At 34.9% G+C, this 16,906-nt stretch overlaps 1 protein-coding gene across 3 annotated transcripts in view; it reads right to left on the bottom strand.

Moving 5' to 3' along the window:
• TXNDC16 (thioredoxin domain containing 16) overlaps window positions 1–16,906 on the bottom strand; it is a 92,983-nt gene that overhangs the window by 33,021 nt on the left and 43,056 nt on the right. For all 3 annotated transcript variants that reach the window (XM_027552974.1, XM_027552976.1, XM_027552975.1), the window contains exons 9-14: window positions 16,092–16,242; window positions 10,964–11,130; window positions 10,525–10,585; window positions 6,109–6,226; window positions 1,974–2,117; window positions 1,168–1,227 (exon numbers count right to left, since the gene is read on the bottom strand). In XM_027552974.1, the coding sequence (XP_027408775.1) occupies window positions 1,168–1,227; window positions 1,974–2,117; window positions 6,109–6,226; window positions 10,525–10,585; window positions 10,964–11,130; window positions 16,092–16,242 (701 nt within the window). The remainder of the gene's footprint in view (window positions 1–1,167; window positions 1,228–1,973; window positions 2,118–6,108; window positions 6,227–10,524; window positions 10,586–10,963; window positions 11,131–16,091; window positions 16,243–16,906) is intronic.

Below are 16,906 nucleotides of genomic sequence, written 5' to 3'. Positions count from 1 at the left end.
GTATATATATATGTCTATATATGTATATATACACACACATATATATATACATACATACACACATACATACACACACACACACACACACACACACACGTTGTATACCAGTACACCTTTTCCACAAAATAAAATAAAATTTATGAAACTCTACTATATTTGCTAATTTATTTACTCAACAATTATTAAACACAATATATTCTGTAGTGTAAGACAATGCACCAAGTCCAATGAACTGAGTATAAGGCATACTTTCTTCCCATAAGGAACTTACTAAATAATAAAAGAGGCTATAAGCTAATGTCCTAAAAAACTAAATGGTGGATGCATTTCTGGAGTAGCCAAGAAAAAGCCCATTTAGCCATAACAGCTTTTATTAACAAGAAAAACAGAGTAAGAAGAAATCATATTAAAGATACAAAGCATGATATGGACTGTCTTATTCGAATGATTAAAAAATACTATACTTACCTAATCCATTACTCTCTCTCTCTTACTAACACTAACAGGCCTCCCCACTCCTCCTTTTCTTTGCTGTGACAGTGGCATAGACATTTTGAGTTCATTGCTTGGATTACTGTTTGTCTACCACTGAATCAGGTTTCATAGAATAGTTAAAATAAAAAGATTCTGGCTATTAAGAAATTCCCTACCCATGAAAAGCTAACTGTATAGCTTCAAGAACACTGGGATCTTAGAGCCTTCATTAGACTGTGAGATATAGGTTTATCTATCAAATTTTTATTTAATAATATTTAGTATATGTTTAATAATATTTAACAGTAACTGGCACATAGTAGGCACTCAATAAATGTTTGCTGAATGACTGAATTCAGCCAAAAAGTTTACTGGATTAAGTATAAAGCTATAAGACAGTTTAATGAAGACAATCAAAGGGAATGCTCCTAACAGTTTTGAAACTCATGGTTCCTTAACTTATTAACCGTGGAGTATTAACTTATACTGAAGTTATCACTTTTTAATTTTCTTTGCTATAAAATGGTTTTAATACTTAATCATGTTTCAAGTGGAATAGTCTAATGTTCAGTATTAACTTATGTTTGTTGTGGAGACACAAACATAATAATCTGAAATTTTATGTGGTTTTCTACACCTTTAGCGAGACAAAATTTTACAAATAGCTATAGCTCAGAACCAGGAAAATAATACCTTTCAGTTTAATTGCCACATCGATATAGGACTGCAGAAATGCCATGGATACTGCTTGCCCTACATTAAAATAAAAAAATAAATAGATATTACAACATACATATTTCTAAAGCATCCATACTTATATATAACAAACATATAGATTAATGGGGTATCTCAAAATTATTTTATACTAAGAAATATTCTAATATGCAGCACTCAGTATTGTCCACACATTCAAGATAGTTCCAAATACAACTAATTTTCTACATTCATATGGCAAGGAGTATAGTTGAATGGCTATTGTTTGAAGATAAAAGCAATATAATGCCTATAAACCTCCAATAACTGTTAATCTATTAAAATCATTAGCTTGATTAACAATTTTCCAAATTAGTAAGCTTAACATCTAGTTTAATCATAATCTTCAATTTATAATCAACTATATAATCAGGGCTTCTCTGGTGGCTCACATGGTAAAGAATCTGCCTGCAATGCACGAGGCTCAGATCCCCTGGAGAAGGGATTGACAACCCACTCCAGTATTCTTGCCTGGAGAATCCCACAGGCAGAAGTGCCTGGCGGGCTACAGTCTATGGGATTGCAAAGTCAGATATGACTGAGCAACTACCACTTAGACTATACTATATATAATCAGTTTTACAACCCTAGAAACAGCTTCGAAGTAAATTGTTTCAAAGTGTGGGACATATGAAAGCTATGTCATTTTACAATGTGTAATAACAGAAGGCAAAAGTAAAATCTGCCTACTTTAAATGTCCTAATGTGCAGTACAGCAGTCACCTCTAAAGGTTCATAATACTCACAGCCAGCATAGAAAAGCACTATGCTGTCAGAAGCTGTCACTGTCGCATGAAATGTCTCTTCCGTTAATTCCAGAGTGAGTTCCAAAGGTAACTGTCTCTTTCTGTCTCTGTAAACAGTTTCTTCCACTTCATCATCTTGAATTTCTGAAATGTTTGAAGAGAAATTAATGTAAACATAAATGTACAATTTAAAATATTTAAGCTCTTCTCCCAGGCAAGCATATGAAAATTTGGCACTTCATAGAAACTCATGAATTCATACTATCTTAATATTTTAAATGCATGATATTTAGAAAACTTTCCAGTTGTCTGGCTTCCTATCTTAAATGACTCTCAGATGCTTCCTGAGCTAGAAATGATCAAGTTTTAGTTAATTCCAAAAGGAATTACTTACACTTGTCAAGAAATAATATAATAAATATAAATATAAAAATAATAAACTTGTCAACAAATAACATTTGTTTCTAATCAGTATATTAATTTATAACCTAAAAAAGTCCTACCACACACGTTTGACAGTATTTCTTTTGCTTCTACTACACGGCAAGCACTGGGATGGACACTAAGGAAAGCAGTGAGCAAAGCAGACGTAGTCCCTGACCACACGGTTTCTATCTATGGAAAAATCAGTCGATAAACTCATCACTAAATAAATATGTAACTATAAACATGATCAGTTTAAGAAGAAAGGCAAAAGATACACTGAGAGATTTTAACAGGGAGATTTAAATTGGGCAATCCAAAGTCTACCGGATAATCAAGAAAAGAACGTTTTAGACAAAGAGAACAACATAGCAAAGACTCGGAGACATAAAAGAGCTCAGCATACTCTAGGCACTGAGGGAAGGCACATTTGACTAAAACGAAATAGACTGAAGGAATGACGTGAGAAAACTCTAGGGTTTCTAGATCATGTGTGGATCAGTCACTCAGTTGTGTTCAATTCTTTGCGACCCCATGGACTGCATGTATGTAGCCTGCCAGGCTCCTCTGTCTATGGGACTCTCCAGGCAAGAAAACAGGAGTGGGTTGCCATTTCCTCCTCCAGGGGATCTTCCGGATCTGGGATTGAACCTGCATCTCTTATGTCTCCTTCTCTTGCATTGGCAAGCAGGTTCTTTACCACTAGTACCACATGGAAAGCCATAAGAGGTCATATAAACCAAGAAATTTTTATTTTATTCTATGTGTATTAAGTTATGGGTAGATTCTGAATATGTAAAAATCGTTTCATTAACCACAATATACAGAAATATTGAATCATTATGGTATACAACTAAAACTAATATAATGTTACATATCAATTAAATCTAAAAAAAAACTTCAGTAAGACAGACAGACCCACCCACCCATTCATTCATCTATCCATTCAAATATGTAGTAAACACACATACACACACATATTCTGAATTAACAAATGTCCTGTTGGAAGTTTGTACAGATCATATGGTAACAATGGAGGCACATCCAACTTGATTAGAGACAATTAAAGCTTCCTAGAAGTTGACACTAGCTGAACATTATTAAAAGAAAAATGAAACTTAAGGAGGCAGTAGAGGCATATGAGTAAAACGAACAGCATGTACAAAGCAACAGTGGCATGAAGAAGCATGATGAAACTGGAAATCTGCATGTCGACTAAGCATCTGATATTAACAATTCTTAACCATGTAGATGAAGTAATAGCATTATGTTAATTTTAAAAGAATCTTTACATGTCTGAAATACAGAGAAATATTTATGGATGAATTTATATGTTTGGAATTAGGTGCAAAATAATAAGTAAAGGGCTACGAATGTAACAGGATTAGCCACGGACTGATGGTAGTTGAGTGAGGCCAGGAAATGGTTATCTGGAGGTTTGTTCTATTATCCTATTTTATGATACATTTATAATTCTCTGTAATAACATATTAAAAAGAAAGGAAGTGAGAAAGACAATGCATTCAGAAAACTAAATTATTATTTTCCATATGATTTCCAATACCATAAAAGACTATATCTAGATTTTAGTATCACATCAGCAATTTTTAGCTGTGTGACTCTAGTAAATTACATAACTCTAGGAATTTCAGTATTCAAACCTGTGAACCATAAGACTTACACTATTAATTTTAAGATACTTTAAAATATCACATTCTATGACACTAAAAGTTATGCCCTCAATGTCAAAATTAATGAAGGCCAATTTTCTCATTTACAGTATTTTCTTATTATTCACATATTTTCATTTTCCTGCCAGTCCATTCTTATTTCCTAATCCATCCTTTCTTCTCTTACCTTGTTCTAACACCTTTCTGCTTTCCCATTCTCTTAATAAGCCACTTAAGTTTATAAATATATTCACTCCTCAGCTCTACATTTCACCTACTTATCAACATGTATATATATTCTTTTTAGTCACATAAGTGTTTTTCATACTCTTTTTGTAGAACCCAGTTCATTTAATTCTGACTCACTGTGTGTTCATTTCCTCTGAAGAGCATTTTTCTTTATATTTCACTTTTTCATGGTAACAAAGTCTTTCCAAACCTCATCTATTTTTCCTAATTAATGAGAAGGAATGAAAATAAGAGGGCAATTGTGTATTTGGGCACAACATCATACTATATTACAAGTCAATATGGATTACAAACATAGGAAATTAAGACCAAACACCCCCACCCCCAAAACACAAGAACTGGGCTGAGGAGCAAAGACAGGAGAGAGAAAAAACGAGAAGGCAGCACCAGAGGGCAAGCTATCTTGAAGCCAGAGTCACTAAGTAAAACGAGACATGGCAACAAAATTTTGAAAAAGGCAACTTCCGCTGAGGACAGGAATCCTGTTAAAACTGACACCTGGATGGTTCCTGTAACTTTGAAAGTTTGAATATATGAATGATGATAGGAACAAAGCAAGGACCAAGAGACCAGAACACAGACCTGCCTGTATAATGATGATGCTATGGAGAAGAACTCCGGCTTAAATCATCAGCAGTTCTAAGCTCTGTATACCAGAAAACTAGAGCAGTGCTCAAACCATGAGGCTGGTCATGTACCAGTTAAAGCTCAGAGGCCTTACTAAATTTATAATACAGATTTTGATCATCATAATAAACTGATCTCATGAAAAGAATATGCAAATTCCTTCCTTCCTGGGACTCATAACAACAGGACTACATAAAAAGTATTTACTCAACGGGACTCATGATAAAAATTCAATAATTTACTAAACGGGATACATTTAGTAAATGCACAAGACATAATCCCTGCCTTAGAAGTTTATAATAGACCAGTACAGAAGGGAGAAAAGCAAATGAGCAATTTCAGAATAGGATATGTTATAAAGAAGTATCAGGAATGATAATGGTCACAAATGAAATTTCAAGTCAGAATGCTCCACATGCCATTTGTGACTTTGTGCAGATCATTTAACTCTGCCAAAACACAGATTTTTCATCTACAATGAAGGTGACCTCAACTAACTCAGAGGAAAACAATCAAAGTAAATAATGTGTGGGAAATAGCCTTGAAAACTATAGAATACTTCAAAACATAGGTGATAGAACAATAAAAAGAAAAACAAAATTGGCAAAATTCTGTTAAAATTAATTTAAATTATTTTGACATTATGGTAAAATTAATTTAACGTTAAAATACAAATGTTAAATGTTTAAATGTTAAAACAATCATTATTTTTAACGTTATTAAAAATAACGTTAAAAATAAGTATAAAAGTTATCAAAGTTTACTCCTTTTACTGTTAACAACTGGATTCATTTACAACTACAAATATAACTACATTCATCAGAATTTCATACCCTAATAGGAATAACAAAAATAAATATCATATTGTGGCTCCTGGGTCCTTTTTAAACATGGAATAGACCAGTAGCACTGAAGGAACTGATCTGGAGGATAAAGGCACAGGCGGAAAGAGAGAAGCCTGATACATAACAATGAAAGGTATCACACTAAGCAAAATAGAGCATCCTTGTATCTTTTCACCTAATCAACTTGCTAAAATGTGATTCCAAATTTCTTCAGGTCTCTGCATATTCTTGAATGTGAAAGTTAATTCACTGAAATTTCACTGACCTTAAGGATGCTGGGCAGAAATGGGAGGGGAACATGAGCATCAAAAAACACATTACCTATGTTTAGCTCTGCCATGTCTTCATATTTGACCATTTCCTCAACGTTCATGGTACTTTCCAGATGGAATACTATTAAATCAATATGACTTAACGCCAAAAATTCCACTTGCGTGTCCTAGAAATACATTAATTTTAAAAGATATGACTAGAATATAATGAACCATTTTAATATATTTTACTTGTTTGACACTAAAATGAAACTAAACTTGTGAATTTCAATTTTAATATTTAAAAATAAAAATGGGAAATTAACTCCAAAATATTAAAAGTATCTAAGCATTACAGAAAGATAGTGCATACTACTAGAAAAGAAGGCAAAACATGGAACTGGAAAGTCTCATTTGCTTCTTGTCACAGTTACATTCTGCTGAAATCTGAAGTATTTTACATGTAACAGTAAGTCCTACCTCAATACAAGATACAAATATATGCAATTTTATTGCAAATAGCACCAAAATTCTTTTGATATTTTACATGACTTAGTGACCAAATCACTACCACCACTCAAAATAATACTTAATCTAAAATAAGTCCACTAGAGAGGCCCCTGGTGGCCTAGCAGTTAGGATTGGGGCTTTCACTGCCCTGGCCTGGGTTCAATCCCTGGTTGGGGAATTTAGATCTCACAAGTTGTGTGGCATGGCCAAAAAGAAGGGGGAAAAAGTAATTTAATAAAAATAAATAAATAAATAATTCCACTATAAAGTTCAATTGACTGTTTAGCCATAAACATAAAAATAATACCTGGCTCCGGGTATTTTAAGAATACCAAATTATATTCCATTGAAATTATTCTATTAAAATTTCTTACACTAAGGCTCAACCAAAACTTTTTTAAAACATGAAATTTTAGGCCACTAGATTATTTCAGTAATCATCCCTGCTGCAATCTCACAATCAAACTTGCACGGATGAGGAGTTGTTTCTTATGGATGAGCAAAGAAAATGGTTTCTGGAGATGGAATCTACTTCTGGTGAAGCAGTTCTAAAGATCGTTGATATGAGAACAAAAGATTGAGAATCTTACAAAAACTTAGTTGATGGAGCAGCAGCAGAGTCTGAGGGGATTGACTCCAATTTTGAAAGAAGTTCTACTGTGGGTAAAATTCTACCTAGTAGCATTGCATACTACAGAGAAATCATTTGTGAAAGGAAGAGTCAATCAATGTGGCAACCTTCACTGTTATCTTATTTTAAGAAATTGCCACAGCTACCCCAACCTTCAGCAACTACTGCCTTGATCACTCAGCAGCCATCAGCGTCAAGGCAGGGCCTTCCATGAGCAAAAAGATTACAACTCACTAGAGGCTCAGATGATGGTTAGCATTTTTTAGCAGTAACTATTTTTTAACTAAAGCTACATACATTGATTTTTCTAGACATAACGCTATTGCACACTTAACAGACTACAGTATAGTATAAACATAACTTTCATATGTACTGGGAAAATAGCATGAACTTTAATTCTTCTATAAAACCCTTTTCCCAATAACAAAGTAATGTCCTATTTTGGAATCCTTTATCTAATAGTTAAAAAAAAAAAAAAAAAAAAGTTTCAGTAAGTATTCTTTCCATTACCTGGTCTAAAAGCAAAGCATAATGACCTCACAATACACATATTTGAACAATATTACAGTTCTCAAAGTATTTTCCTATTTGGTCTTATAAAATTTCTTATAAGTTAGAAGGAGAGGTTTTATAACTATTTCACAAATGAGAAAACTGAGCTGGAAGAAGTTAATTCAGTTATCTGGGCCCAGAACTAGCAGCAATGGAGTCAAGTCTTCTGACTTTTTAACTCAGTATTCATCAGTCACTTCAGTTCAGTTGTACAGTCGTGTCCGACTCTTTGCAACCGCATGGACTGCAGCATGCCAGGCTTCCCTGTCCATCACCAACTCCCAGAGTTTACTCAAACTCATGTCCATCGAGTTGGTGATGCCATCCAACCATCTCATCCTCTGTTGTCCCCTTCTCCTCCTGCCTTCAATCTTTCCCAGCATCAGGGTCTTTTGCAATGAGTCAGTTCTTTGCATCAGGTGGCCAAATATTGGAGTTTCAGCTCAGCATCAGTCCTTCCAATGAATATTCAGGACTGATTTCCTTTAGGATTGACTGGTTGGATCTCCCTGCAGTCCAAGGGACTCAAGAGTCTTCTCCAACACCACAGTTCAAAAGCATCAATTCTTCGGCGCTCAGCTTTCTTTATAGTCCAACTTCCACATCCATACATGACTACTGGGAAAACCATAGCTTTGACTAGATGGACCTTTGTCAGCAAAGTAATGTCTCTGCATTCTAATATGCTATCTAGGTTGGTCATAACTTTTCGTCCAAGGAGCAAGTGTCTTTTTATTTCATGGCTGCAGTCAGCATCTGCAGTGATTTTGGAGCCCCCCCAAAATAAAGTCTCTCGCTGTTTCCATTGTTTCCCCATCTATTTGCCATGGAGTGATGGGACCAGATGCCATGATCTTAGTTTTTTGAATGTTGAGTTTTAAGCCAGCTTTTTCACTCTCCTCTTTCACCTTCATCATGAGGCTCTTTTTTAGTTCCTCTTCACTTTCTGCCATAAGGGTGGTGTCATCTGCATATCTGAGGTCATTGATATTTCTCCCAGCAATCTTGATAACTGAATCCAGTAGTCATACCATAGACTTATGCAAGAGAATTTAAGTTTAAACTATCTGACCATTTGTAAACATATCAACAATTTTTTAGCATATGTTTAAAATATTTAGAAGATATTCCAAAGAGTTCTTAATTAAGAAAAATTTGGGGCAATTTTTAAGAATTTAAAAAATTCAAAAATTTAAGAAATTTACAAAGGAAATACAGGTGATCTCACTAGTCAAAGTTATCAAAGACATGCAAATTAATATGGAAACTTTTTTTGTGTATAGAAATAATTTTTTTTAAAGATTACTACTCAGTACCGGCAAAGATGTATGAAGAACAAGGAATTCTAAATCCTTCTGGTAAAATAATATTTCTGGAAGGAAATTTGACTGTGTATTTTAAAAGTCTTTAAAATTCCCAATAACATGTACACACTGCTATATTTAAAATAAAATGTCTTTCCATGGGAGAAAAGAAAGAAAAATCACATTCAGAAAAAAAAATATGAAAGTCAATTAACTTCACACATGAAAAGTAAATCAGTAGAATCCAAAGAAAACAAAAACCCTAATCTGAAAAGATACATGCACTCCAGGCTTCATAGTAGCATTATTTACAGTAGCCGATATGGAAGCAACCTAAGTGCCTATGAACAGACAAGTGGGTAAAGAAGATGTGGCATACATATGCAATGAAATATCGCTCTGCCATAAAAAACGAATGAAATTTTGTCATTTCCAATAACATATGGACCTGGATGATATCATGCTCAACGAAATAAGTCAGGCAGAAAAAGACAAATGCTGTACATTATCACTTATATTTGGAATTTAAAACATAAAACAAATTAATGAATATAACAAAACAGAAACAGACTCACAGACATAGAGTACAAACTAATGGTTACCAGTAGAAAGAGGGAATGGGGAGGGGATTAAGAGGTAAAAACTATCATGAATAAAATAAATAAGTCACAAGGATATATTGTACAGCATAAGGAATACAGCCAATAGTTTATAATAAGTTTAAATGAAATATAATCTATAAAATTTTTAAATCACAAAAAAGATTAATTAAAGTGGTTAAGGCCCGAGCTCTGAAAAAAGAAAAATCTCATTTAACAAAATTTACTTCCAGAAATTTAGCAAAGGGAAATAAATCAGTGATGTCCAAAACAGTGTTTAAATGCAGGCATCACAGCACAATACCAAGTAATGAAATACAACTGTATGTGAAAGGTGGGATGAATACAGCATGAACCTAAATTTCTTTTAAAATATGCATATGTAGATATACATATTGGAGAAGGCAATGGCACCCCACGCCAGTACTCTTGCCTGGCAAATCCCATGGACGGAGGAGACTGGTGGGCTGCAGTCCATGGGGTTGCTAAGAGTCAGACACAACTGAGCGACTTCACTTTCACTTTTCACTTTCATGCATTGGACAAGGAAATGGCAACCCACTCCAGTGGTCTTGCCTGGAGAATCCCAGGGACGGGGGAGCCTGGTGGGCTGCCATCTCTGGAGTCGAACAGAGTCAGACACGACTGAAGTGACTTAGCGCAGCAGCAGCATCAGATACACATATATTTATATAAATATACAAACACACACGGAAAAAGAGATTAACAAATGAAAATAACACAACAGTTGAAAATGTTAACAACAGTTATCTCTGAATAGTGCCAATTCATAGAATTTTCCTGTAATAAGCATATGTTACTTTAGGACCATGTGTATTAACCTCTTTTAAATAAGCACACGTTATCGACCAATATAGAAAATGACCAACCTCTTCTGCTCTTCTGATGATAACATTAGTATCGTGAGGAATGTCCACTTCCAAAGAGTCCCTTTATCAAAATGGAAATAAATGTTATATGTTGCCAATCTCAGAAATAATATCCAGGAGGTCAATCTAAAATTGAACTGAAAATTTTATACTAAAAATGTTTATGAAAAAAGATTACAATTTAGTGAGTCTGAGAAATTTTTCATGTAAATACAGACCAGGTTTTCTATACTCTATCTTAATCTACAACTTCATTTAGTAAAGTTTAAAGGTCTAAATATTAATCAAGCTGATAATTAAAGACTTCAACTCAGCAACTGGCTCTAACTATATTAGAATCTATTAGAGATTTGAATTTATTTACCAGTGAACACATTACCAAGAAAAATACTAGTGTCCTGCTAAAGAGAGAACAGTTACTATTCCATGTTTAAAATACCTTAACAAAAGTAGAACTCCAGCTTTTCCCAGAAGACGCCAAGCAACCCATTCTGCAGTTGTTCTATCAACTTCATAAGTAGCTTGTTGACCAACAATAAAAACCAGTGGTAATCCTAGTTGTAGATGAACAGTTGAAACTTGTGTAGGATCTCCAGCAACTTCAGTCTTCATTTAGAAAAAGAACAAAACGTCTTCACTATGTGATAATAATGTTCCAACATTTGGATTTAAACCCTGCTAATAATAAGTGAAAAAACAAGTCTGTGAAATAAATCCACAATTTACAAAAACGGTCTCATGGTTTTCTAAGTTTCATGCTCCCATGAACCTATATAATTTAAACTAACATATGAAACTAACAAATTCTACAAGTAGTTATACAGATATTTACAACCAAAAAGAATAAGGATATCATAGAGAAACCAAAAAAAAGCAATAAATAAAACTGTGGTGCTGCTGAATAAAGAGAAAGAGATTTGAAACAAAAACGAAACACATAACAAATTCTTCCATATAAGAATTTAACATATATAATGACATCTTACAGAACAATGAGGAACATCTGAGCTGACAGCAGCTTAACACACATCTAACTTCACTCCTTTCTGAAATCCCAGGACAACTTCAGCAGTAGGATTTTTCAAAACAGATGAACATACACACATGAAGAAGGGAAAAGAGTAAAGGCAGCAAAGTCTTAGAAGCTAGAGAACAACAAAATCCTAAGCTGTGAGAGGAAAGGGTAAGAAACAATTTCACTTTAACTGCAGAATCCTAAAACTGCTCAGGAACTGTCAGTGCCTGGAGCCTCTGGAACAGGGAAAGAAGGAGCAGAAGGGGAATGATGGCAAGAAGGCTCTAGAGTAAGAAAGAACAGACAAAACCTTTGGAGAAGCAGTTAGATCTCTAGATCCTCTTCCCTCACTCCATGAGCTTAGGCAACTACCCCTGCATCACACCAGAAGAAATCTGGGGGGACTGAAGGAACAGCTGAGTGTGAATACCATGCTCAAAGCAGAGGGACTGAGCAACCAAATGCTGAGACTCATTCTGTCCCCTCCCCACTCAGTTTCTGGTAGCTAGAAGCTAGACTTCTGTATTTCAGCAGAAAACTGGAAGATCTTTCTCTGGGGATCTTGAACAACCACAAGTTAAAGCCTAAAGCTACTGACATTGTGGTTCACCAAAACGCTGCCCAGGTCCAACCACCCTATTGAGCTCAAAGTTAACAAGTCTGATCCATAGTCTCAGAATTTCCAGCCAACTTCTTTAGTTTCATATTCTAAATCATGAACAAGGAGTAATAAGCATTTGAGGAAAGCCTCTAACATGGAAGACCAGAACAAACAGAAAAACAAGTAACATGGAGGAAACAGATTATTCAGGAAGAAGAAAGGTTCAGAAAACCACCACCGATAAGCTCAAAAAGATGAGAAGATACTATATCCACAAAAAATGAAAACTAAAGTTGAATAAATCTGCCAGAAAGTATGGCAAAGACAGCTGGAAAATAGAAAAGATAATAAAATTGAGGGACTAGTTCAAGAGACTCAACATTCAAACAGGAGTCCCAGAAAGAGAGAAGGGAGAAAACAGAAGAGAATAAAACATCACTGAAATAAACACAGAAATTTCCCACAACTAAAGGAGCACGAGCTGCCAGATTGAAAGAGCCCACTGAGTAAAACCAGCATAGGGGATAAAAGCAGATACGCAGAAAGATGCTTTCTTGCAAATTGTCTAATAATAGAAAATCATTTTTCTAATCCTTAAAGTTTCCAGAGAGAAATCTGTATTTAGCTATGGTAGACATAATTCTAAAATGACTCCCAAAATTCCTGGTGTACACATTTTGTATAATCCTAATTCCTTGAGCGGGGGTGGTACTCACAGTATAGTCATTCCCTTGATTAGATTATACCATGTAAGACTGTCACAGCACAATGGAGCAAGATTGTCTGCTGGCTTTGAAGGAGAAACTTCCAATGTTTTTTGAGAGGGCCACGTGGTCAGAATCTGAGAACAGACCATAGGAGCTAAGAGCAACACCAGCCATAAGCTAGTGAGAAGGTAGAAACCTCAGCCTCACAACCACACAGAACTGAATTGTCAAGACCTGGATGGGTATAACAGCCTGAAGGAACAGAAAAGCCTGGTTTCTTCTTTGAGTATTTGGAGAACCATAAGCAATTCAATATTAAAAAGTAAAAACGGGAACAGACAAGTAAGGCTGGAGAATTGGCAAAGGACCAGATCATTAAAAACCATGTATATCCTCCTAAGAAAGTAGGCCTTCATTCTGTAAATAATTGAAGCCATTTAGGAACTGCAAAAATTACCAGAACAAGATCATATATGTGTGTTTAAAATATATTACTATGCAAGCAACAGGGAGTATGAACTTAAAAGAGAGGGAAATATAGGAATATAGACCAGGTCAATTCTTATTACTAAAGTAGTACACAAGAGAGAGGAAGATAATAAAATTGAGGGACTAGTTCAAGAGACTCAACATTCAAACCTGGATTGTTTGAACCTGGATTAAAGCACTGGCTGTTAGAATGAAGAATTCGAGAAGATATTTCAGATCTAAAATCAGATGCAGAGAGATGCAGGAATTGAGAATGATTTTCTAGGCTTCTGCCATGAGTGACTGGACAGTAAATTAACCAAGATAATGGAGCAAGAACAGATGGTAAAAGACAACACGTTAATGTCAGACACATAGAGCTTAGGAGAGAGACATCTAATTAGTAGTTAAATATAAGGGACAGGAACTTCAAAGAAAAATCTGACCTGAAAATTCAGATTTAAAAATTAAGAGTAGTTAACGCCATAGAAACAGATTGAGGGTGTGTTCTGAGCCTCTATCATTGTGTATGTAGCAAAGCACCCCAAAACTTAATGGCTTAAAATAAAAGAATCATTTCTGTTGTCCATATGTCTACAAACTCATCTCTGGCCCACGTTGCATTTGTGGGGCATTTTGACTGGAGGGTGAAGGTTTCACTTTAAAAATGGCTCATTTACTAGTTAGCAAGCTATTGTTGACTAGTATGAGCTCAGTCAGAGCTGTGGGCTGCTGCTGCTGCTGCTGCTAAGTCGCATCAGTCGTGTCCGACTCTGTGCTACCCCATAGACAGCAGCCCACCAGGCTCCCCCGTCCCTGGGATTCTCCAGGCGAGAACACTGGAATGGGTTGCCATTTCCTTCTCCAATGCATGAAAGTGAAAAGTGAAAGTGAAGTCGCTCAGTCGTGTCTGACTCTTAGCAACCCCATGGACCTAGCCCACCAGGCTCCTCCGTCCATGGGATTTTCCAGACAAGAGTACTGGAGTAGGGTGCCATTGCCTTCTCCGGAGCTGTGGGCTAGGGGCCTCAATTTCTTTTCACATGATTTATCCTCAGGCTTAATGTCACAGCAAAGTTGCTGGGTTTCGACAATGAGCCTGTCATGATAATAAGATGCAGCTGTGCTATGTATCTACAACAGTTAAATGTCCAGGAACCCTATCTGCTTAACACACAAACACACAGATTCTCCAACCTGCATCTATTTTCATATGTTTAGAAGTGAAACAAAGCATATAATTGCAATGATCATGCATCCGAAGTTTATCAAAAACTCTGAATCCCAGCTTCCATTTTTATTAATGTTTATAGATAATGTTGACTGGTGAGTAGACAAAATCCTGAGAATTCTTAATATCCCAACACTGGAAGAAAAGGAAATGAGGATGGAGAGAAATGATGAATTGTACAATGAACTTTTGAGGGCTTTGTGGGGAAGTGGAAGATCAAACCAAAATCAGAGGATCTTCTCCCAAAAGACCTAAGATAAATATTTCCCTCTCCCATGTGAACAGAAAGGAAAAAGACCTATATACTGTTTTGTTTTTTCTTAGTTGCTTGAAGTCAAAATATAACCAAATAACAACTGACCAGAATAAAGAACTCAGGAATGAAGCCAGTAGAACTGGGACTGATGAGCTCTGAATCTATTTAAATATGAAAGCAGGGCTATAGAACACAATATAAATATTATAACCTTTACAATGTAAAATAACACAAAACAAAAATCTGGAGGGTACAGAGAAACTGAGATGGAAATAAATATATGAAGTTAATATTCTCATCTTTTACACCAAGGAGTAAATCAATATTATCTAAAATGAAAACAAGCAGTTTTCTTAAAATAATAATTTTCACTTCTCAGTGTTTTCCATAATCATTTCAACATTTAAGACAGTATTTCCTAAACAGCCTTCTAATGATGAAACAATTTCTCAAAAGTTCCATAATTCCTCTAGTTTCTTATCAGTTTCTTTTTCTTCTAGTAAATTCAAATAACGTTAAATCTGATGCTTCTTACTATAAAGCAGCTCATGCAATATGCGCCCATGAATCCATTCATCCCTCTATCTGTGTGTATCTATGTGGATGCAGAGATGACTGGTTGCAGCTAACAGTTCATTTCTGAATGATGGGAATTGGTGGCTTTAAAATTTTTCATTTTTTATACTTTGCTGCACTGTTTGAATTATTTATAGCACATATGCACAACTTTTATGTAAAAAGGATATGATGAGTGAGAAGGCCTATTGAAGGTTTTACATATGCTCAGGACAACCCTTTGAACTTCCAGAGAGAAGTCAGTTGATCAGCTACTGAGTCTAAGAGTCTTTCAGTCTGACACTAAGGAAAGTGAGACACCAAAAATTCTATAATGCAAATATTTATAAACTTTTAAAACAGGAATCAAAACATTCACAAAAGAGGTCTTTTCTTAGCCCATGATGTAATCTTTGTGATCTTAGAATGGTCACAGTTCATTGTAACTACCACAGAATAATTCCACAGTTTATTATAACTATCATTATAATTACACAATGCTATATTGGGTTGTTCAAAACAACAACACTTCAAGGCATTAAAATACCATTTTATGAATACACAGTTTATCCTCTAATCTACCTGTAATAAGGTACTACTCCTAAATCTGCCTACATGAAATAAATATGTTCAAGGGGAAAAGATATAGCTCATTTAAGTTAAATGCATATCTATGAATCAAAACAATAAATTTTACATACGAATTATCTAACATATTTAAATAAGACACATACCAGCAGAGGTGCTTCCATTGTCTTAATAAATCGATGAATGTTCAGTGTAGTCAGTGACTGTTTCATCAGTATTCTCCTACATGGCTGGGTCAAGTCCAAGACTTGTTTACAGTAAAAAAAGTAGAGATGTGGATATTCTATATCCTCAGGGCTGCAAATTAAAAATGAGGGACAGACCAACTTGAAGTTCAATGTGTGACTCTTCTACTATGCAGAAAGACATAATAAATCTCTTTGTCCTAAGTCTCATGCTATTGGATTACTGTTTTGGTAAAAGCCTAAAACAGGATAACAAAATTAAGTGGACCAAAGCAAAAAAAGAGAATAAAAGGAATTTTTGAGATGTATAAACAATTTTTTTTCCTGAACTGTTTCATACGGTAACTTTTAAATTAGGTTAGAGACAGGTCTACACAATTATTTTTAAATAAAAGACTGTCACCTTGAGGACAATGAGATTACCTTAAAATATAGTTTCTTTTCTACAGCTATGCTAAATAAAGCTTTGTAACACAAATCTTCTAGGTTTAATTTAAACCCAAATCTGTTTTGAATAAACTTCAGCCAAAACATGCCTTAAGATAGACACCATGTGACACTTTGTGAGAGTTAGTGAGTTTGTGTCTGAAATATTAGAAAACCCAGCAAATGCGGCTTATAATTTGAGTTTTGGCATACCCTTCAAAATGAAAATTCAAAGATAAACTTACAGTAAGTAAGGTTTGCCAAAATTAAAATAACATTTTATAAATCTCCATATGGCATTAGTACAGTCTGGCAAAATACTGCAAATTTTTATTTCTACAATGTTATTT

Source organism: Bos indicus x Bos taurus, chromosome 10, assembly GCF_003369695.1.
Source record: "Bos indicus x Bos taurus breed Angus x Brahman F1 hybrid chromosome 10, Bos_hybrid_MaternalHap_v2.0, whole genome shotgun sequence".
In the NCBI taxonomy this organism is placed as follows: Eukaryota; Metazoa; Chordata; class Mammalia; order Artiodactyla; family Bovidae; genus Bos; species Bos indicus x Bos taurus.
Note: the sequence above shows the minus strand (reverse complement) of the source record. Positions and strands in the feature narration are given on the sequence as shown.